Raw genomic sequence first — 20,335 nt, forward strand, 5'->3', positions numbered from 1 at the left:
CATTTAGCCTGGCATCCGGCCCAATCTAGCTGCGTGTCGCAAGGACAAGATTAGCCGGGACCCCAGGCTAACACACCATAGTACTTAAAATGTATTTGGATTACCTCCCTTACACTGCTTTTAAATTGTCTTAATTATCCATTAACCAGGAAACCCTAGTTTCCCCCCTTTTTTGTTTAGTTTTCTATGTAAGAAGCTTAAACTGCTTTGTTTTCCATGTCATGAGCCTAAATTGTTCAGCTTTCAATGTCAGGAGCCTAAACTGCTCAATTTTCCATACTAGGAGTCATAACGGTTCATCTTTCTATGTGTGGATCCTAAACCGTTCAGTTTTTCATCTTAGGAGCCAAACTGTAAAGCTTTCTATGTCAGAAGCCTTAACTGCTCAGTTTTCCATGCAAGGAGCCTAAACTGTTAAGCTTTCTATGACAGAAGCCTTAACTGCTCAGTTTTCCATGCAAGGAGCCTAAACTGTTCAGCTTTCTATGACAAAAGCACAGGCACTTGTTTCTATCCATACGAAGGCGGATAGAAACAAGTGCCTGTGGAAAGAAGCCTTAATTGTTCAGTCTTCTATGACAGCAGTCTTAACTGCTAAGTTTTCCATGCCAGGAGTCTAAACTGTTCAGCTCTCTTGTCAGGAGCCTAAACTGTTCAGCTTTCTATGTCAGGATCCTTAAATGTTCAGTTATTCATGTCAGGAGCCAAACTCTTCAGTTTTTTGTGTCTAAGCAGATACTGTTCAGTTTTCTATGTCAGGAACCTTTTCGATTTTCTATTTTAAAAGCCCTTACAGTTCAGTTTTCCATGATCTAGCATTTTCAGTGGTTGTGTACATGTTGTTTATTGCTTTTGGCTTATTGTTTTATCATAAAATTTATCAGGCTGTGTTAATATAAAGGTTTCATATTACATTGTATGTCATATTAAGACCTTTTATAGCTGACTTTACCATGTGGGTTTTCCTATTTGTTGAAGTCATTGACATAAGGTTGTTTTTATCCACATAATTTGCTCATTGGTAAAAAGTTGTCTTATCGGAAATCATACCACATATCTTAATTACTTCATGTTGGCGGCAGCATTATTATTGGCCATAAACTTTTTTCCCTAAATGACCACTTGGACCACATGGCTACCAAGGGAGGTTATATTTGTGTTAAGAAATCTGAAGCTGAATAAATATGACACCATAAAGTATATGTATTAATGATGTAATCAGTTTATTTATTTAGCCATTTGACGACTTGTTATCATTTCTCTAAGATTGTCCTCACTTTCTTTTATATTCCTTTCTAAATATGTTTTGTTTTTCTGAAAATATAAAAAAAAAGTATGGTAATTATATATACATATATTATATAAACCTCTTACAGTATATATCAAGCTTATAAAAAGTAGACCTTCATTAATTAAGAATTGAATGCTTCTTTTTGTAAATTTATTGGGGTGTAAAAGCGTTGACTGAAGTACATTTTGTATGGAGCGCGGAAGCGCTTCATTCTAAAAATGTACGCACGGTCAACACTTTTACAACCCTATAAAGTTACAAAAAGAAGCATTCAATACTTATAATTACATTTTTTAGCCAGGATTATAAAAACACGATTTTCATGAAGTTAAATTTTTAAATTCACCTGTGCACTTTATTGTGGGACCACGTGTCATCATGAATGAAATATTATTGTCTCATGCAACTGCTTACGGAATAACATTTTATGTGCAATTAGCCAATCAGTATAACGTATTATAATGAAACATACATCTAATGTAATTATTATAGCATGAAGGAATTAATCTCTCCAGTAACCATTAATCTATGTATATTTATTAGCAAAATGGAAACCAACGACTCCATAAATTTTTGTTTAGTTGAGACCATACTACAGCAGAAATTTTAAAACTAACATGTTAAGTAAAGTTGTTGACCAATGACAAGCCTTATATAGCTTCAATGCTATGCAGAATGATTTTTACTTATTGTTAACGCCAACGGTGAACTAAAGTTGCCTACTTCCCTCTTACTTTGTCCTTTGTGGAAAGTTACCTCACTGAGAAATCATACAACATCTTGTTAATTATAATCTTCATTTTTCAATTACAATGCACCAGCATTGCACATATTTTATCTGTGCAAAGGCATTTACTAAAAGAAACTTTTTAGATAAACTTCTGGGAGAATTCAAGGCTTGAGAGCAAATTTATGCAAAGGAAATTCCGATATAAGTTATATTTGCAAACTAGGGATCATTACTCTGTGAAAAATATTTTATCTGCACTAATTTCAAAAATTGTCCAAGACATTGCTGATGCTACATGCATACCTTTGATTTAGATTTGAGAAAAATCTAGCAAAAAATTATAAACATGAGAGCGCTTCAAAGACTGGACCGACAAGGCTGATGTTTTTCAACTTTTAGGATTCATTATAAAATTCAAACAATCTACATGAAATAGATATAAACAAGTGAAACTGCGAGCTACTGCTCACTGATGATACCCCCGCCACAAGTGGATAATATTAATAGTGTAAAAATATGCAAGTGTTCGGTTAACAGGAAGTTGTCGAGTGATGAATATGAAAACGCATTACACGGTATAGCTGACTTATATAAATCCTGAAACCAAATTTCAGAAATCGTTGTATTGTAGTTCCTGAGAAAAATGTGACGAAAATTTTCAACTTGGTTATCAGGTGTAAAATCATACAAGTGTTCAGTAAACAGGAAGTTGTCAAGTGATCAATCTGAAAACGCATCACACGGTATAGCTGACTTAGATAAACTCTGAAACCAAATTTCAGAAGTCCTTGTATTGTAGTTCCTGATAAAAATGCGACAAAAAATATTCTAAACAGTATACCCCCCTCTTTTATAAAAAGGTTAACAGATGATTCTCCAAGAGACTATTATAGATTTACACTGAGAAAAAAGGATATACAGTTAAAAATAATATTTAATTTCAGGTGTTATTTGTCTATAATACATATCACTGTTTGAAATCTGTTACCCACCAATAAAAAGTTGAATTTTAAATAGTTGAATTTTAAATAGAAATGATAACACTATGATTAGTGCGAAAACTTGATCTTTTTTAACATTTAAAGATTGTGATCATAAAAATTTTATAGTGAGAATAAAAAATAAAAATCTTTCCCAATAACTTATGTATTCAATTGCAAATTTAATAGAAAGAATGTAAATGCTCCGGTATTTTCAAAGGGTACCAGTATATTTTAATGACATTGTAAAAAATAATCCTGTTATAATTTATAAGAAGTTATTGGAAGGTTTATAAACAGTAATAATCTGAATAAATTTAAAATTTACTTTTTTTTTTTCTTTTTCAGAGATTGTTTTAAAAAAGGAAGATGTGGTATACCGGTAATTGCCAATGAGACTACTCTCCCCAAGAGACCAAAATAACACAGAAACTAACAATTATAGGTCACTGTACAGCCTTCAACAATAAGCAAAGCCCATACCCAATAGTCAACTATAAAAGGCCCCGAAATGACAATGTAAAACAATTCAAACATGAAAACTAACGGCCTAATTTAAGTACAAAAATTAAGAGAAAAACAAATATGTAACACATAAACAAACGACAACCACTGTATTACAGGCTCCTGATTTGGGACAAGCACATACATACAGAATGTGGTGGGGTTAAACATGTTAGCGGGATCCCAACCCTCCTCTAACCTGGGACAGTGGTATAACAGTTCAACATAAGAATGCATCATAAAAATCAGTATAAAAAGGCTTAACTCATCAGATGGACAAAAATGCAAGTGAAAGTGGACGGGTACTTGTACATCCCAACAACAAAAACACACTTGTTTAGATTAGTTCTACCTATGGATTTTACAGGTACATTTAATTCAGAAGATTTTTAACTTAAAATTCAGAATCTATATACCGGTAGTAAATGACTGCGCAAAGATAAAATCGTTGTTTTGAAATTAATATAAATATGTACAGTCAGGCTGAGCCAGTGATGTCTAGGTTGGTCATTCAGCCTTTCCATTTTTTTTTCTAAATGCCACTGTTAAAAAGTGAATTTTCTAATGAACTAATTAATTAGTAAACACTGATTCACTTCTACTCCCTAAATGATTTTAATATCAGTAGTATCAAATATTTTTTCTTTTACACTTTTGGATCACCAAACAAAACCAGTGTATTACCTACCATTATTTAATAAAAGCCTTACTAATGACACTTCAAGAATTTAGTTCAAAGAAAGATAACTTAATTATTCTCTTTACCAGCCTTGATAAATCTTATCAAAATCTTGTCTCCAACCTTCTGACTTAGGGACATAAAATCATAAGGCTGCATTTGAAACAAGATGCAATTAGGCTAGAAAATTTACTGTTTCATTATTTAGTTAGATTTCTTAGGTACATGATGTACATTGTTAAGCCTGTTGTCTCCAATTAAACATTCTTAAAATTTGTTTATGGCCTGATATCAAACTATTTAACTGCCGAAAGTACCTGTAGCTATTTCAATTAAGGAATAACAGTACTGTAGTTGAAGAGTTGCCACTGTCAATTGTAGATTTGACGGTCGCAAATGCAGTTTTACTGGCGACCCGTAGCGGAGACAGTAAAACGGAGATTTGCGACCGTCAAATCAAAATTGACGGTGGCAACTCTTCAACTACAGTACTGTTATTCCGATTCTAATGCATTACAAAAAAGAAAAAATACGATAAAACTTGAAAAAATGTCTTAATTTGACAAATACAAAAAATTCCGCGAATCTTCATGAATGGTTTTGGCACAAAGACGTCATGGCTAAACGTGACGTCATATAAATGAAAACTTACAAACTGGAGGTTATAACGTTACTTGTACGATTCAACTTCGGATAAAATTACTTTAAAACGGCGAATTCGAGGTAGGTGTTGTTTTATTTTTGATTATATAGTAGTAATCGAACATTTGTTGATTCATCAATTCAAAATGGCGGGTCCCTCCTTAGTTACGCCTGGTCAACTGTGGATTTGAGGGCAACTTTTAGCCAATAAAAAAAATAATTACATCCAAATCGCATTAGAATTAATGTTAACATTTCTTAAACTTTAGTTTCTTTTTAAGCTGTCATATAGTACCTGATAACTACTTTTATGAGATCTGTATCTTTTATAAGCTTTTCAACTGCTTTGTTTGAATTTTTATAGTTGTTTATTTATTTGTATACAAATGAAATGCTGATAAACATGATAAAGTTAAATGAAAATAAACATAAAACTTGTTTTCTTGAACTTTTTTCTGCAATTAGCCCATTTAATAAATGCCTTAGACTTTAAATCTATGCTGTTTCCCACAAATTTTTTGTTTTATCTTACTAAAAAATGCCCAAAGCCTTGAAAATCATATTAAGAACATTATTTTTTGCTATTCAGTATTGAATAAAAATATACAACTTTTAAATGTGGATTTCTTCAATAAAATTGTTTTAAACTGTCACTTCCAAGTTTCCAACTTGTGTGTTGAATAAGAAATAAACAGCTGCGCCATGAGCGCATGATACGCCCGAGGTCTTATGTGGAAGTTATATGCAATAATCTGATAAATAGTTTCTGAGAAAGTTTTAAGCAATAACCATATATAGTTTTTGAGACATGGCGGGAAACCCCCCACCCTGGTTTTTTTTTTTACAAAAAACTAAATATCACTAAAATAAAATTTTGAATCAAAACCAAAAAGTATACAGATCTTTAGATTAATATAACAAAGAAGTGTGTAAAGTTTTAAGCCATAATCATAAATTATTTTTGTGATACAGCGCGACATGTAAAAAAAACCTCCCCTGTTTAACAAAATACTCAATAACTCAAAAATAAATTTTTTAATCATCAGTTAAAAGTATACAGATCTTTAGATCAATATAACAAAGAAGTGTGTAAAGTTTTAAGCAATAATCATAAATTGTTATAGAGATACGGCACTACATGTAAAAAAACCCTCCCCCTTTTTTACAAAATACTCAATCACTCAAAAATGAAATTTTGAATCATCATTAAAAGTATACAGATCTTAAGATTATTATAACAAAGACATGTGTAAAGTTTGTAGCAATAATCATAAATTGATTTTGAGATATGGCGCGACATGTAAAAAAAACCTCCCCCTTTTTTACAAAATACTCAATAACTCAAAAAGAGTGCACACACTGAAATGTCTCGCCTTCTTTACTAATCCTTGATACTATCTTGATAGACCTAAATATAAAGCTTTATTACAACTGTCACATAAACTCAACATTAACCAAGAAAAGGAAACATTGATCAATCAACCATGAAAATGAGGTCAAGGTCAGATAAACCATGCCAGGCAGACATGTACAGCTAACAATTCTTCAATACAACAAATATAGTTGACTTATTGCTTATAAATAAAGAAAAACAGACCAAAACACACAAACACTTAAAACTTAGCAATGGACTGTGAAAATGAGGTCAAAGTCAAATAAAACCAGCGTTACCGACATAAAGATCATAAAATATGTCCATACACCAAATATAGTTGACCTAATGCATAAAGTATTAGAACCAGATGCTCCCCAGGGCGCAGCTTTATACGACCGCAGAGGTTGAACCCTGAACGATTGAGGAAAGTATGGACACAACATTCAAGCTGGATTCAGCTCTAAATTTGGATTGTGATTAAATAGTTGACACAGCATAGGTTTCTGACACAGAAGGAATGTGGTCTAATGAACTTAAAAAATTTTTTTTGCCTTTGAGCACTTGACTATGCTGTTGAATATTAATCCTCTCAAAAAAATATTTGAAGAAATTTTCTTTTTATTTATGAAATCTGAAATGAGAAAAACTTTCCCTTATTCCAAAACTGATCTCAATTCAAATTTCTAATGGACTTTGCAACAATAACTGCTCATTTAAATACATCATAAAATATTAAAATGTAAAAAAAAAGTGCTTGTTATCACTGAATAGTAAAGATTGTTTTAATTTATCAGTTGGTAGTAATGGTCAAAATACATTAATTATTGTATAAAACAATGATTTAAGTTGATTCAACTACTATTCTGGACAAAGAAAGATAACTCAAATTTACAAAGAATATTGAAAATATCTTGCTATTGCACAAATATCTATTCTGGACAAAGAAAGATAACTCCAATTGAAAATTGATTGATATTGCACAATATTGTGAAATTAGATATTTCTTGCTATTGCGAATACTGTCAATTGAAGATTTCTTGCTATTGAACAATACTGTGCAATTGAAAATTTCTTGCTATTGCATAATACTGTACAATTGAAGATTTCTTGCTATTGCACAATATTTAATATAATAATTTTGAATCCTGATTTGGACCAACTTGAAAACTTTGCCCATAATCAAAAATCTAAGTACATGTTTAGATTCAGCATATCAAAGAAGCCCAAGAATTAAATTTTTGTTAAAATCAAACTTAGTTTAATTTTGGACCCTTTGGACATAATGAAGACCAATTTGAAAACGGGACCAAAAATTAAGAATCTACTAACACAGTTAGATTTTGGCATATCAAAGAACCCCAATTATTCAATTTTTGATGAAATCAAACAAAGTTTAATTTTGGACCCCGATTTGGACCAACTTGAAAACTGGGCCAATAATAAAAAATCTAAGTACATTTTTAGATTCAGCATATCAAAGAACCCCAAAGATTCAATTTTTGTTAAAATCAAACTAAGTTTAATTTTGGACCCTTTGGACCTTTATGTAGACCAATTTGAAAACGGGACCAAAAATTAAGAATCTACATACACAGTTAGATTCGGCATATCAAAGAGCCCCAATTGTTCAATTTTTGATGAAATCAAACAAAGTTTAGTTTAGACCCTTTGGGCCCCTTATTCCCAAACTGTTGGGACCAAAACTCCCAAAATTAATCCCAACCTTCCTTTTGAGTTCATAAACCTTGAGTTTAAATTTCATTGATTTCTATTCACTTACACTAAAGTTATTGTGCAAAAACCAGGAATAATGCTTATTTGGGTCCTCTTTTGGCTACTTATTCCTAAACAGTTAGAACAAAAACTCCCAAAATCAATCCCAACCTTCCTTTTGTGGTCATAAACCTTGTGTCAAAATTTCATACATTTCTATTTACTTAAACTAAAGTTATAGTGCGAAAACCAAGAAAATGCTTATTTGGGCCCTTTTTGACCCATAATTCCTAAAATATTGGGACCAAAACTCCCAAAATCAATCCCAGCCTTCCTTTTGTGGTCATAAACCTTGTGTTATAATTTCATAGATTTCTATTCACTTTTACTAAAGTTAGAGTGCGAAAACTAAAAGTATTCGGACGACGAAGACGACGCCAACGTGATAGCAATATTTCAAATTTTGCGGTCCTATAAAAATAGACCAAAACTAAAGCACTTAACTTTGACCACTGAACCATACAAAATAAGGTCAAGGTCAGATGACACCTGTCAGCTAGACATGTACACCTTACAATCATTCCATACACCAATTATAGTAGACCTATTGCATATAGTATAAGAAAAAAAGACCAAAACACAAAAACTTAACTATAACCACTGAACCATGAAAATGAGGTCAAGGTCAGATGACACCTGTCAGCTAGACATGTACACCTTACAATCATTCCATACACCAATTATAGTAGACCTATTGCATATAGTATAAGAAAAACAGACCAAAGCACAAAAACTTAACTATAACCACTGAACCATGAAAATGAGGTCAAGGTCAGATGACAACTGCCAGTTGGACATGTACACCTTACAATCCTTCCATACACCGAATATACTAGACCTATTGTTTATAGTATCTGAGATATGGACTTGACCACCAAAACTTAACCTTGTTCACTGATCCATGAAATGAGGTCAAGGTCAAGTGAAAACTATCTGACAGACATGAGGACCTTGCAAGGTACACACATTCCAAATATAGTTATCCAATTACTTATAATAAGAGAGAATTTAACATTACAAAAAATGTTAACTTTTTTTCAAGTAGTCACTGAACCATGAAAATGAGGTCAAGGACATTGGACATGTGACTGACTGAAAGTTCGTAACATGAGGCATCTATATACAAAGTATGAAGCATCCAGGTCTTCTACCTTCTAAAATATAAAGCTTTTAAGAAGTGAGCTAACACCGCCGCCGGATCACTATCCCTATGTCGAGCTTTCTGCAACAAAAGTTGCAGGCTCGACAAAAATGAAATTTTGAATCATCACCAAAAAGTATACAGATATTAAGATTAATATAACTAAGAAGTGTTAAAAGTTTTGAGCCATAATCAGGAATCGTTTTTGAGATACAGTGCAACATGTGAAAACAAGAGGCTCTCAAGAGCCTGAATCGCTCACCTTAATTCTTTTGGTTAAATCTCTCATCAATGATTATTTTGGCTTATCAATTTATTTAAATGTTTTTTGGATCGTCCTATTTTCTTCAGTGGTTAGGTCTGTCTTGAACTTAAAGTGATGTGTGAAGTGTTGCTTCTTTGTTAATGTTCTAAATGTGACTATGAAATGAAGAACAGCAATATGAGCCCTATACTTTTGTTTTAAGTTTAGTTAAATGCATTAAACAATAAAACAAGGAATCGCTCACCTTAATTCTTTTGGTTAAATCTCTCATCAATTATTATTTTGGCTTTTCAATTTATTTAAATGTTTTTTGGATCGTCCTATTTTCTTCAAAAGCAAAAAAAATAATCATTTTCTCCTTATGTTCTATTTTAGCCATAGTAGCTATGTTTCTTGACATACAAGGAAATAAAATATAAAATTTATACTAGATACTCTGAAACTCATTTAGCCTAAGTTTGGCTGAAATTGATACAGCAGTTTCAAAGGAGAAGATTTTTTAAAGTAAGTCAACATGATGAACAAATTGTGAAAAAAGTCTTTAAAGGGCAATAACTCCTTAAGGGGTCAATTGACAATTTTGATCAAATTGACTTAATTGAAGATCTTACTTTGCTGAACATTATTGCTGTTTACAGTTTATTTCTATCTATAATTATATTCAAGATAATAAACAAAAACAGCAAAATTTCCTTAAAATTATCAATTCAGGGGCAGCAACCCAACAACAGGTTGTCTGATTCATCTGAAAATTTCAGGGCAGATAGATCTTGACCTGATAAACAATATTACCCCCATGTCAGATTTGCTCTAAATGCTTTGGTTTTTGAGTTATAAGCCAAAAACTGCATTTGACCCCTATGTTCTATTTTTAGCAACGGCGACCATGTTTGTTGATAGATCATAACTTCGGATACAATTTACAAACTAGATACCCTAAGGAACATTCAGTTAAAGTTTGGAAGTATTTGGCCCAGTAGTTTCAGAGGAGAAGAATTTTGTAAAAGATTTCTAAGATTTACGAAAAATGGTTAAAAATTTACTATAAAGGGCAATAAGTCCTAAAGGGATCAACTGACCATTTCCGAAATGTTGACTTATTTGTAAATCTTACTTTGCTGAACATTATTGCTGTTTACAGTTTATCTCTATCTATAATAATATTCAAGATAATAACCAAAAACAGCAAAATTTCCTTAAAATTATCAATTCAGGGGCAGCAACCCAACAACAGGTTGTCTGATTCATCTGAAAATTTCAGGGCAGATAGATCTTGACCTGATAAACAATATAACCCCAGGTCAGATTTGCTCTAAATGCTTTGGTTTTTGAGTTATAAGCCAAAAACTGCATTTGACCCCTATGTTCTATTTTTAGCACTGGCGACCATGTTTGTTGATAGATCATAACTTCAGATACAATTTACAAACCAGATACCCTAAGGAACATTCAGTTCAAGTTTGGAAGTATTTTGCCCAGTAGTTTCAGAGGAGAAGATTTTTGTAAAAGATTACTAAGATTTACGAAAAATGGTTAAAAATTGACTATAAAGGGCAATTACTCCTAAAGGGGTCAACTGACCATTTCCGTTATGTTAACTTATTTGTAAATCTTACTTTGCTGAACATTATTCCTTTTTTACAGTTTATCTCTATCTATAATAATATTCAAGATAATAACCAAAAACAGCAAAATTTCCTTAAAATTACCAATTCAGGGGCAGCAACCCAACAACGGGTTGTCTGATTCATCTGAAAATTTCAGGACAGATAGATCTTGACCTGATAAACAATATTACCCCCTGTCAGATTGCTCTAAATGCTTTGGTTTTTGAGTTATAAGCCAAAAACTGCATTTGACCCCTATGTTCTATTTTTAGCAATGGCAACCATGTTTGTTGATAGATCAAAACTTCGGATACAATTTATAAATTAGATACCCTAAGGAATATTCAGTTAAAAGTTGAAAGTATTTGGCCCAGTAGTTTCAGAGGAGAAGATTCTTGAAATAGTCTACGACGACAGACGATGACGGACGACGACAGACGACGGACGACGGACGACAGACGACAGACGACGGACGACAGACGACAGACGACGAACGACGACGGACGCCAAGTGATGGCATAAGCTCACTTGTCCCTTTGGGACATGTGAGCTAAAAACACACCCCTGTTTTAGTTACAATGTGCCGTAAATCAAAAAGTTTAAATCTAATTTTCACCAAAAAGTATACAGATCATTTGATCATCATAAGAAACAACTATATTAAGTTTCATGAAATTTGGATATGTCGTTCTCAAGTTATGGTGCGACATGTTTACGCTGGACAGACAGACGGACAGACCGACACCGGACATGTGTATACCATAATACGTCCCGTCAAAATTTTGACGGGCGTATAAAAATTATCAGTACTTTTAAAGGGGGTCAAAATAGCAAATATAATCAAGGCTAGTAACTCTATCTATCATGTCTATAGGAATATAATTTTTTTGTAAATGAAAAGTCTGAATATTTGTACACGAAATTTTATAGTCTACATGTATATTAAATTCTTGTTCTTTTCATTGTAATTTCCATTCATAAAAGGTTATCTAAATTTTTAATGGGGGTGCGGGGGTTATGTTTTTTTCTAAAAATTATAATACTGAACCCCAATTTGATGAAAAAAAATATTCGGGTCAAGCAGATGACAAATAAAATATTCTGAATGCAAATGCCCCCAATACCTTATAGTGTTAAATTTTGAAAAAAAAACCAATCTGATTGATTAAGTCAAAAAACTAAAAAAATATTCTGCCTGAGAAAATAAAAACCATGACCAATTTTGACCAACCCCAATTGAAGCTAAATGGTTCCTCCCTTAAATTACTGATGACAAAATAGAGGTAAAGTTTAATGATGAATATCATTTTCACTGTTCGGGAGTTGGTTTCATGCATATGTTTCTTGAAAGATTGAAAAATGGTATTTCCAGTTGTGTCCCTGCTTTAACTCCTGGACCATTCAACCAATGGTTTTAAAATTTTATTATATTGTTACTGATGACAAAATAGAGACCAAATTCAATGTTGATGATTGCCACTTTTACCATTCTGGGTTTATGGACCTTGTGATATTGAAAAATGCCAGGACACAGATAAATGTTCAAAAATTTGGGTTTGCTGTCACTGACAGTCACTTTTTGAATATTGCTACAATATGGCAATATTCTGTATCAAAATAAAAGTGTCTGACTGAAAGGATTAAAATGGATAAGAAGAAAGAAAACATCTCATCTGGCCTTGCAGAAAAATCTCAGCTTTCAATCATATATGTAATGATAAGCAGCATAAGGAAAGAGGGGTGGGGTAGGGTGCATTTTTCCTGGAAAAGTTTAGTTGATTATATAGGGAATCCCTGAAGCCAGCCTCCTTTTAGTGCAGTCAGTACCTCCATTGACCGACCACTAGTGGTTCACCACAAACAAGACCTAATCACAAACATTATTAAAATATTGATACCGACAGAAACACCATAACTATGTATTGCATTTTGTCTCCTACAAGGCGAGACAACTACCACACACATAAAAACAAAATGTTATCATCAAATTGATTGAGACTGCCTAAGAAAAAGAAAGGTTGCATACCTGTAAGGATTCTATTTTTTCTTCTGATGCTTTCATCTTTGAATCTAACTGGTTTTTAATTTCTTTTGGAGGCTGCAATATGAACCTATTAGGAAAAAACACAACAACTTAGATTATACATGTAACTTTTTACTGTAGTACAATTTAAGAATTTCAAAATACCATTATTCTGTTTACAAAAAAGGAAGACCATTTGAATCCAAAAAAAATATTTCACCCATATTATTCATATGATTTGAAATTCCAGCAAAAAAAAAAGATGTTGTTGAAGCCTTATCAAAATCTTTCTCTTCATTGACATATTATAATAGCATTCAAACCCTTTCTATTGGTCACATCAATAAGTACTGTACTTCTTAACTAAGTCGACTTTTTTTTATCTAAGTTTTATCAAAATAGATTTGTCTGCCAAAGGATAAATTAAACAAAATATAATTTGTTGGAAGTCAGTCTATCTGCATTTTTTTTTTATTGGTGTTGAGAATATTTTCATATATATAAAAGGGCATTCCTTATATTTTTTTTGCCAACTTTGTTTCATTTAATTCAGTAAAAACTGCTAATAAGTAATTAACTACAACATTGCTCATGATCCCTGAATGATGAATTTCTGCCAATTGATTCAACCAAACAATCAACCAGATTAACAAAATTTCTTACATTCATGTAAATACAAAAAATGTAAAATAAGCTGACAGTATACATGTACATGTATCTCTATATACTTACATTCTGCCCACTCCTTCATACAGACGGGTTTCTTCTGCCAGGGATGACAGTTCATGGTATACTAATTTTGAATGTTGAATAGTTCTCTTAAGAGCCTCTATCTGGGCATCGGAGATCTTAATTTGATTTTTGGAGTTAATCATCTTTATCTGGAGTTCTTGAAATGCCTGCAATGATTTAAAAAATTTGTAAGGGTTCCGCGGAACCCAGTGTCTCGCCTATTTTTGCTGTAAATCACAGGCACAACAACAATGAGGAAAAAAATCAATAAAAATATTCCTCTTGTTACTATTTTATGATTGTAAGAAAATCTAAGTCCATTTAAAAGAAAATAACAGAAAAAACAGAGTAATCTTTTTACAAACTTTACTTCTGGATACAATCTAATGATCATAAACAAGCTTCTGTCCAAGTTTGGTAAAAACCCAGGATAGTTAAAGAAAGTTATTAAAATTCTAAAAACTTTAACCACAGAGTGAATGTCATGTTTCCCCGCAGAAAAAACTAAGTCCATTTATAAGTAAAATACGGAAAAAAATCACTTTATTTTTACAAAATTTACTTCTGGATATTATCTTATGATCATAAACAAGCTTCTGTCCAAGTTTGGTACAAACCCAGGATAGTTGAAGAAAGTTATTAAAATTCTAAAAACTTTAACCACAGAGTGAATGTTTTGTTTCCCCGCAGAAAAAACTAAGTCCATTTATAGTAAAATACGGAAAAATGGAATTTTATTTTTACAAAATTTACTTCTGGATACTATCTTGTGATCATAAACAAGCTTCTGACCAAGTTTGGTAGAAATCCAGTATAGTTTAAGAAAGTTATTAAAATTTCAAAAACTTTAACCACAGAGTGAATATTTGTTGACGCCGCCGCCGACGCCGACGGAATGTAGGATGGCTTAGTCTCGCTTTTTCGACTAAAGTCGAAGGCTCGACAAAAATAGTCTACTGTACATGTATATATAACGACTTCTGTAAACTATGAGTACTTATCTTTCATATTCTATTTCTTCATATAAGTGTCAAAATATGCAATGAACCCTTACGGATAATGTAAATGAAATGTTACTGAAATTCAGGTCCATCAAATTTTACCAACTGTTTAATATTACATATTCACCAGAATTGACATTTCTCTGGTGGGACTTGGTAACTATCTAAAAATTTCTAGCTGGCAATGAAAATTTCATGTCAATATTATCGCTCTTAAAGTCTAGATGTAAAAAATGGCTTCAGCGTTATGGTGTCGAAGTAAGGCATCCCAGAAAGAGAAAAAAAAAAGCCTTGCCAGACGTCATAATTATTTGGACTACAATAGTATTTACTGTCAAAAAAATTTGTCTCACTTTTGACATTTTTCATAAATGATGCCAATATTTCACGACACATCATGTACAATGTAGATATACCAGTAATGAAATATAGGTCAATATTTTATAGAACAAGGCAATGGCTACGGTTACATGGAAATGTAACAATAATAAAAATATTATTGTTACATTGGAGACTAATTGCCGGAATGCAAAGTTGGAAAAGGAACCGATTAATTACGAATATAACAATAATTATTGAGGCTACGGTTACATTGCGTTATTGTTACATGAAAAACAGAAATATACGCTGGATTTATTAAACTAAAATCTTCTATAGTTTTGTTGATTAATTCTTTTATATGTACCAAATAATACTTGTAATATGACAAGTAATAAATATTATTCTTTAACAAATTGTGTTTGAATAATTTTACGTATATTGGTTTTTCTGTTCTTAAAGATACTGTCCCAAGTCAGGAGCCTCTAGCCTTTGTTAGTCTTGTATGATTTTTAATTTTAGTTTCTTATGTTTTAATTTGGAGTTTAGCGTAGCGTCCATTATCACTGAACTAGTACAATGCAGTGTTCCAGCTATGATTTCAAAAGGGCAGGGTGCCAATCCTGAAAAAGGGCATTTAACGCGTGATATGATAATATGAAAAGGGCATATTTTAATAAAAGATGTTAATCAAACATTGTGTTTATTCTTTGAATCACAGGTTATACAAGAACAACATCAGTGGCCCATATAGAACTCTATCTTTCTACTTTTAAGGCTGAAAAACTTGTCAAGCAGCTTGTCACACAAGTTTTTTTTTATCATTGCTTGGCACAGTTGAATTTTATATGCAGTATGTTTTGAAAGGTGACCTGTTTCATACTGTTTCTATGGTCTGTCACATTTTACCAGTTTCACCTTTCTACCCCTGCTGTGCTTAAATTGTATCAAAAATAAAGAATACAGAAAAAGATGACCAAGGCAACCTACCAACACTGCTACTAAGACCCTCTTTAACTTTTCCCATAACTCAAAATAAATACCTAAAGATTTATATTCTTAAGCAAGAAGTATGTAGACATATTTTAAAATATATGTAAATGGGTTCCTCAATGCTAGGAAAAAATCAGATTGAGTTATCTGGCCCTTTCTTTATTCAGGTGTGCTCCTTCTTTGGAGGATTATAAACAGTACGTGAATATGATGTAAATATGATCACAATATGGCGGCCGATTTTGTTATTTTCGTATAAAAAATGAAGGCAGTCAATTACAAATACATCTGAATTTTCTGATTATTTCACGGAAAACAATTAAAACAATGTCTTCAACGAGTTTATTATGGTTTTCAACTTTCTGTCATTACGTTTCCTCCATGAAACTACGGTAAACATCGCAAATTGTGCCCAAGTTGTTGTATGCACATTTCTTCAAAGATAATTGCCGACTGACCGATTCTATTTGAATGAATTAATGTTGATGATCATTAATGACCCATCCGATTAACTGATTACCTATAACAATAGATTATGACACCAGTTGTAACCGTTGATTAGCTTGGGGTCGTAAACAAAGTTATAAACTTTTACCCAGGTAAAATTTAGTAATTAGTGCATCATATCAATACGAACAAATTAATATGCAATCCATCTTTAAAAAAGGCAGGGCGCCCTGGAAACTGTAAAAAGGGCACAGAGCGCCACTCGGGAAAGGGCGGGCGCAGTGCCCTCTGAAAACGGCCTAGCTGGAACACTAGTACAATGTATACATATTTGTTAAGGGGCTTGCTGAAAGATGCCTCCGGGTGCGGGAGTTTCTCCCTACATTGAAGACCCATTGTGGCCTTCGGCTGTTGTCTGCTTTCTAGTCGGGTTGTTGTTGCTTTTAAGTTGACACAATCCCCATTTCCATTCTCAATTTTACTTCAGATAAGTAGTGTCAAAGGCGAAAATTATTGTTCAATGGTTTGTTGTTGGGAACGTCGGAGTCCGGCTGAGAAAAGTGTCCTTTTCTCCGTATTTAACTGCACACCTACTCTCATAACTGTCACTATACTTTGAACAAAGGACGAAAAGATTCCTATTACCAATTAAGTTTTGGGTGAAAAATTTAAAACTTTGGGTTGGTTTGAAACGAAACTGATTTAAGAACAAGACACAAATTTTCTTACAAATATACAAACGCAGTTCTGAAAAAAATGATATATCAAAAGCAAAGTTTGCTATCTGTGAACTTCTGTATACATGTATCCAGGGAGGACGTAATTTCGTTTCAAAATCAGATGGAGTCTTAACCAAAGGTAACTTTTTTCCCTTTTTTTAAATCTATACACCTATATACAAATATTGTTTTGAGAGGTTTTATAAAAAAAAATGTGTCGGACTTTAAAATGCTCCAAAAACCACTTACTGGATATATGTAGAAACTGTCATTGTAAATAAAAATAATTAAAGAAATTGTATGTTATAACTGTATGTATTGTAAATATAAAATATATGTTTTCAACTTTTATTTAGTACATATTACTAGTCCCATCGTATATTGCCGTTTTTTCATGTAACAATAACACAATGTAACCGTAGCCAAAATAATTATTGTTACATTCGTAATTTATCAGTTTCTTACCAAACTTTGCATTCCGGCAATTAGTCTCCAATGTAACAATAATATTTTTATTATTGTTACATTTCCATGTAACCGTAGCCAGTGCCTACATATTTTGCTTTACATAAATTTCCCCCTTTTTTCCTGTCAGATCCAATGAAATTTTATTATATGGGGACGGAGTCCCCAATTACGGTAAAAAAAAATCAATAAAAAAAAAAAAAAAATCCGGAAAATTTCCCGAATTTTTCATTCTTCTAATGAATTCAAAATCGTTAACTTTTTTTATTCAGATCTACTTCCTGTTCCGGTTTTCCCCGCATTTGCGCAGATATCTGTCTTGTTTGCATGAGACTTTGATTTTTTTTTATTTATCAGTCTAGTAAAATATAAGATTTGATCTCAATACAAATTCAATTTTAATTATTGTTTGATATGATAAAAACGTTACCTGATGAAAGCGTTTCTTTTGTTTACATCGAATATGACGTCATAACTTAATGAACGTCACAGCTAATTCCCTAGCAACAGAGCCAAAACCGGGAACGTTACGTACGGTATTTCGATTGTTTTATCAAGGTGATTGAATTAAAAAAATAATACATACAGACTTCGTCCCCATTCACAGGTTATGCCTGCCTCATATTAAAAACTGATGCAAAGAAGCATAGCCTATGAGTGGGGCAATTTCCCCCTTAATAGGTTAAAAACTTATTTCAGTGACCAGTCCCAACGTGTTTTAGTGTTTTCAGACAGGTACCTTAGGCTTAGAAATAACTGTTATCAAGTTTCATCTTTCTAAACTTCATAGGCAAATGTAGAGTATAGTCTTCTTGTGAACTGAAACCCTTGTAAGTGCAATGAAATTGTATCAAGCAGAGACTCGACAAGCGATATTCCTTTATTCCATGACAATGCTTTTTTTAATTCATGAATTATAAAATTAAAAAGGCAGTGCACCGAATGTAAAATAACCGAAATCAGCTCTGCCTATAATGTTAAAGTTTTGAAAAGTAAAAACGTCTATTCTTTAACTATGTGACAGCAATCCAGAATAACTCAAAGAGTTCTATAAAAACCTTTTTAAGCTCCATATCAACGGGCATTCCTGCTTTTGCTGCCATTCTGTTATTTGATCAATGTGTAAAGAACGCTTTGTTTTGTTCCCATCATAAAATGTATTACAAACGCATGACTAGTACCAATATATTTAGTTAAGTATTCCGAACCATATAAAGTAAGTCTTACACATTTCAACATTTTATTTCCACAACGCACTACAACGAAATGATTAAAATTGTACAAAGTTAAATCACGAAGTCTGAATTATATACAAATCCTTGTAAATATTAATTAAGATGAACAAAGTGATTTCACAAGAGATAGGACCAAATAGTTTACAATATGTAAGTCAATACACATATTGTAACGTTTATGGGTCAACGTAAATTCCCCTATTTCCATTTTTAACGTTAGATACTTTATGTACAAGGATTTGTATAGTGAGACACTATACAAGTCTTTGCTATATATAACTATAGTTGTCCGGTCACTTTTTCCCGGGGATCATTTTTCTAGTGCTTGGAACTCAATGTACAGACTTAAACCTCGCCAAGCAGTGAGTCAGCAGTATTTCTTTAGATTGGCCGGGAAACTTTCGTACTGGTAAGTCAGTTGTACTTTAAATTTCGTTTTGTTTTGTATTTTGATGTTTGACTTCATTTCGGGTTTATAATTAGATGGATCTCGAGTTCATTTAGATAGCGATATTTAGACAGATGGCTAATCCGAGGAGTATTTTGGAGTAACGGTCGTCAATCTACGGAATTGTTCGTGCCTTTCTCTGAAATAGAATTTTGTATTATCGCATGTTTAAGTTTGGGGTTTTGAACTGGTCAATGATATTGAAAAACGTTTTCAGACATTGCTCTGGTTGGACTAAAAATTAAACGGGTATAGATAAATGCAATGTTTTTTTACTGGATCGATTTTTGCTCCGGCTTAGTTATAACATAATGAGGTTCATGATCTAGTCTAACCATGGAAGTGTAAATATAATACTTCCAGTGGGTATATTTATTTTGTCTTGGGAGGTTGACGTCACAACTTGATTGATTGGATAATATTTTAGTTATCTCTTCATTAGTTATACCTATAGCTTTATATAATTCAGAAGTTACATTTTTAGACTCCTATATAACATATTTAAGGGCGAAAATAAAGAGCAAATAACTCTGGAAAACAATTGGAGTCTGGACCCCTTTTATTTCACTGATAAACATGTCAAAATAAATAATACCGAAGAAAAATATTTAACTTGCTCAAAGCTTGAATACAGAAAACTGATAACAAAATTTAGATTAAGTGACCATAATTTATTAATAGAAAAGGGAAGATACCTTAAAATACCAAGAGAAGAAAGATTATGCAAAAACTGCATGTAAACACATTTAAAATGAAATTCATTTCTTTTTATATTGTAATAAAAATCATAGTAATAGAAAAGTTTATTTTGATTTTTTGATAAATGAAAATATCAACTCTATAACTTTAAATGACATAGATAAAATAAATATATACTCAACCCAATTTCAAATATTCAGGTAAATAAGCTAGGATCCTTTTTAAAACAGTCTATTGAACTGAGGACAGGGTACTCTTAAAATATCTA

General features: G+C 32.3%; 1 protein-coding gene across 1 annotated transcript; it reads right to left on the minus strand.

Moving 5' to 3' along the window:
* Nucleotides 1-1,206: 1,206 nt before the first annotated feature.
* Nucleotides 1,207-18,888, minus strand: LOC134725182 (prefoldin subunit 1-like). Its single transcript, XM_063588793.1, has 4 exons — nt 18,744-18,888; nt 13,743-13,909; nt 13,014-13,098; nt 1,207-1,314 (listed from the first exon to the last, which is right to left on the minus strand). Exons 1-4 carry the CDS (start codon nt 18,786-18,788, stop codon nt 1,228-1,230), a joined length of 384 nt encoding a protein of 127 aa, XP_063444863.1. The 5' UTR covers nt 18,789-18,888; the 3' UTR covers nt 1,207-1,227.
* Between the last annotated feature and the right edge of the window lie 1,447 nt (nt 18,889-20,335).

This window comes from Mytilus trossulus, chromosome 7 (genome assembly GCF_036588685.1).
Source record: "Mytilus trossulus isolate FHL-02 chromosome 7, PNRI_Mtr1.1.1.hap1, whole genome shotgun sequence".
In the NCBI taxonomy this organism is placed as follows: Eukaryota; Metazoa; Mollusca; class Bivalvia; order Mytilida; family Mytilidae; genus Mytilus; species Mytilus trossulus.

Coding starts and splice junctions, on each gene's coding strand:
- LOC134725182 (XM_063588793.1), bottom strand. CDS start 18,788: ATGGCAGCAAAAGCAGGAATGCCCGTTGATATGGAGCTTAAAAAG. Junction 13,099..13,742: donor TATGAAGGAGTGGGCAGAAT/GTAAGTATATAG, acceptor TTTTCCTAATAG/GTTCATATTGCAGCCTCCAA. Junction 1,315..13,013: donor AAAAAATAGAATCCTTACAG/GTATGCAACCTT, acceptor TTATATTTTCAG/AAAAACAAAACATATTTAGA.